General features: G+C 33.1%; 1 protein-coding gene across 1 annotated transcript; it reads right to left on the bottom strand.

The window, feature by feature from the left end:
• Nucleotides 1–1,046: 1,046 nt before the first annotated feature.
• On the bottom strand, nucleotides 1,047–1,632 carry LOC110922439. Its single transcript, XM_022166744.2, has 2 exons — nucleotides 1,470–1,632; nucleotides 1,047–1,396 (listed from the first exon to the last, which is right to left on the bottom strand). Exons 1-2 carry the CDS (start codon nucleotides 1,621–1,623, stop codon nucleotides 1,155–1,157), a joined length of 396 nt encoding a protein of 131 aa, XP_022022436.2. The 5' UTR covers nucleotides 1,624–1,632; the 3' UTR covers nucleotides 1,047–1,154.
• Between the last annotated feature and the right edge of the window lie 1,651 nt (nucleotides 1,633–3,283).

Here is a 3,283-nt window from a genome sequence, read left to right as displayed (position 1 = left end):
ATTTCGTTGAAATTAAAAAAAAAAAAAAAAACGTATTTTGTGTTGTTAAACTTGATTTTGGCTTGTACAGTATTAGGTTGAGTTTATTTTGGATATGTTCTTTTGGATTATTGAATAATATTTTAGATTACTGAATTTTGAAAGTCATGTATTAATTTTTTTTTTCAAAATCGAGCCAAAACAAGCCGAGTCGAGCCAACTCGGTTTAAAACCAAGCCGGGCCCGAGCTTAAATTTCCAGCTCGGTTTCAAATCCGAGCCAAGCCGGAGTTTTGCCCTAGCTCGGCTCGGTTCAGCTCATGAACAACCCTACATATCATTCAGGGCAGATCTACGGGTAGCCCCAACTTTGTCGGCAAAGTGGAAAATTAGTGCAAATATTTTTTTCTCTGTTTTATATGTTGGATACCCCTGAGCAAAAAATGTTACCCTTGAAATTTTCTTCTAGATCATAGGTCCTAGGGATGAGCTTTTTACCCAAATACTTATACTTGTACCCGACCGATTGTACGTATTCGGTACATGTATCGACACCCAATTTTATTGATTTTGGTATTCGGTACTTTCGGCATCGGTACGGGTACGGATAAAAACGGGTGCCTGTACCGAGTTTTATATAGAACTTTAAAAGGTTTTTGTATATAACGTTTTATTTCATATTATGGTATTTATGGTACTCGAATCGATTTTACCTATTTGGTACCATATCGTATTGGTACTCGTATCGATTTTACCTATTTGGTACTCGTATTGTGTTGGTACTCATGCCGATTTTACCTATCGTACGAGTGCTCAAAAAATAAATAAAAACAAAACGGATACTGTATCAAAATACTCGTACCTGTACCCATACTCATACCGTACCAATATATTTTTGGTACGGTATTTGGTACTCAGTTTTGTTTAAATTCAGTACCAATACGGATACTATACCAATCTCATCCCTAATAGGTGGTATAGTTTTCCAAGTAACGGGCAGTATGGCTACAACAACCACCCACACACAAAATAAGAAAGAAAAAAAAAAAGATATGTTTGATCACAAAATGTCAAAAACCCAATTTGATCATATCATACATAACACAAAACATGTCATGTTTTTTGTTTTCCACTTACATGCACTTTGACTTTAAAAACAAAGAGTCATGAAGGTTTTCATGGTGTCTTAGATTCAGAATTAACACTTTTGGTGCGTTGAATGCCACTATGGGTACGATGGAGCCTGCACCTGAATGAACCTTCATGGGTGGTCGGAGAACACAAGCAGTTGTTCTTTGTCATGCTTCCTTGTCTTGCTACCCCTCCCGACGGCGGCGATGTCACCCGAACCTGTCCCATATCCACCTTCAACTCCTTGTTTTCCGCCATTCGCCCCAACTTTCGGATCGAGTTAGAACCTTATCAAGATCATGTAAACAACTTAGTTTATCATGTAAAAAAACATTTATGTATGTATTAAACTTTTGTTACCTTTGTGAAGAGGAGAGGTATGGCAATTGTGAGCATACAAAAGGTTTAAAGATAATGGAGATATGTAGATGATTATTATTATGATGATGATGATCGTGAAAGTGATGGTGATAAGATAAAAAGTGATCCATATATAATGTGTCATATAGTCCATTGCATACTATACATCCCAAAAAAGAAAATTGTAGATAATGTTTTATATTTTATTTGTACAACTATAGGAATATTATTTTAATTAAAATTAACTAGGAGCCACATAAACGAGTTTGAATTTCAAGCCTCACTACACATGGTCTTATGCTTGCTATAGACTTACACGTTATCATGGGTACCATACGCAATAATCACTTGTACTTTCTTGTGGCTCAAAGCTGTAAACCCACATTAGGTACAACCATAAGATGCATAATACATCTACAAAGCTTGATGTACAAGTTTTAATGCAACAAAATGTCTACAAAGCTATACAAGTGTTATAAATTATATCTATACTAGGAGCCACGTGGGAAAGCTTGAAATTCAAGCCCCACTACACATTGTCTTATGCTTGTTACAGACTCACGCATTATTATGGGGCACCCTACGCAATAATCACTTGAACTTTCTTGTGGCTCAAAGTTGTAAACCCACATTAGGTACAACCATAAAATGCATAATACATCTACAAAGCTTGATGTATAAGCTTTAATGCAACAAAATGTCTACAAAGCTATACAAGTGTTACAAATTATATCTATACTAGGAGCCACATGGGAGGAGCTTGAAATTCAAGCCCCACTACACATTGTCTTATGCTTGTTACAGACTTAAGAATTATCATGGGGCACCCTACGCAATAATCACTTGTACTTTCTTGTGACTCAAAGCTGTAAACCCACATTAGGTACATAAGATGCATAATACATCTACAAAGCTTGATGTACAAGCTTTAATGCAACAAAATGTCTACAAAATTTGATTAACAAGCTTTAATGTAATAAAATTTTACAAATTATTATATAGTATATATAATAATTTAATCAATGGACAAATATCAAACATGCAATGAGAATGTTTTATTTTTGTCAAAGTAGATGGAGTATGTATGTAACCAACTCTATATTAAATTACTTCAAATTTATTTTGTAGATAATTAATACTTATTGTAATCTTTTTCATCATAATTAAAAATTATGATCAAATTAGTTATTCTTGGTTACTCTTACAAATAGTTTATTAATAACACATGACAATAGGTAGAGGATCCTGTAAAAAAAAGCCTAAAGTGTAAGAAGGGTAAGAAAGAATCTCAGTCATTAGATCTTTTGATCTAATGATTGAAATCAATAAAAACCAAATTATAAAATATTTTCATTAATTTGGACTGATTTGAAATATCTAGGGGCAATATAGTCTTTTAAACCCACTAGAAATTAGGTAATGCACATATAACTTCCCCCCGTCTTTTTTAAACGTCAATAACTTTTTATACATAACTTTTTTTTAAAAAAAAAATTATACCATAATAACGAGCGTTTTTTACCTTTAATATGAGTACCATATTGCTATAATTATATAGAGAAAAAAAATATGTTTCGATCAGATCTTTAGTCAATGAATGATGTTATATACTTGCTGAATGGTGTTATATACTTGCTGAATGGTTTATAATATAATTGAATCGAATTCGATTCGATTCGTATATAACACCATTCGTATTCGATTCGTATATAACACCATTCGTATTCGATTCTACTTGACTCGAATTGAATCGAATTCGAATTCGAATTCTTATAATCGAAACGAATTCTTGATAATCGAATCGAATTTAAACG

The sequence above is a fragment of the Helianthus annuus genome, chromosome 17 (genome assembly GCF_002127325.2).
Source record: "Helianthus annuus cultivar XRQ/B chromosome 17, HanXRQr2.0-SUNRISE, whole genome shotgun sequence".
Taxonomy (NCBI): domain Eukaryota; kingdom Viridiplantae; phylum Streptophyta; class Magnoliopsida; order Asterales; family Asteraceae; genus Helianthus; species Helianthus annuus.
Note: the sequence above shows the minus strand (reverse complement) of the source record. Positions and strands in the feature narration are given on the sequence as shown.

Excerpts from the sequence above, each read along its gene's own strand:
- LOC110922439 (XM_022166744.2), bottom strand. The coding sequence starts at position 1,623 with ATGGACTATATGACACATTATATATGGATCACTTTTTATCTTATCACC. Across the intron at positions 1,397-1,469 it reads TACCTCTCCTCTTCACAAAG|GTTCTAACTCGATCCGAAAG; the intron begins GTAACAAAAGTT and ends GATCTTGATAAG.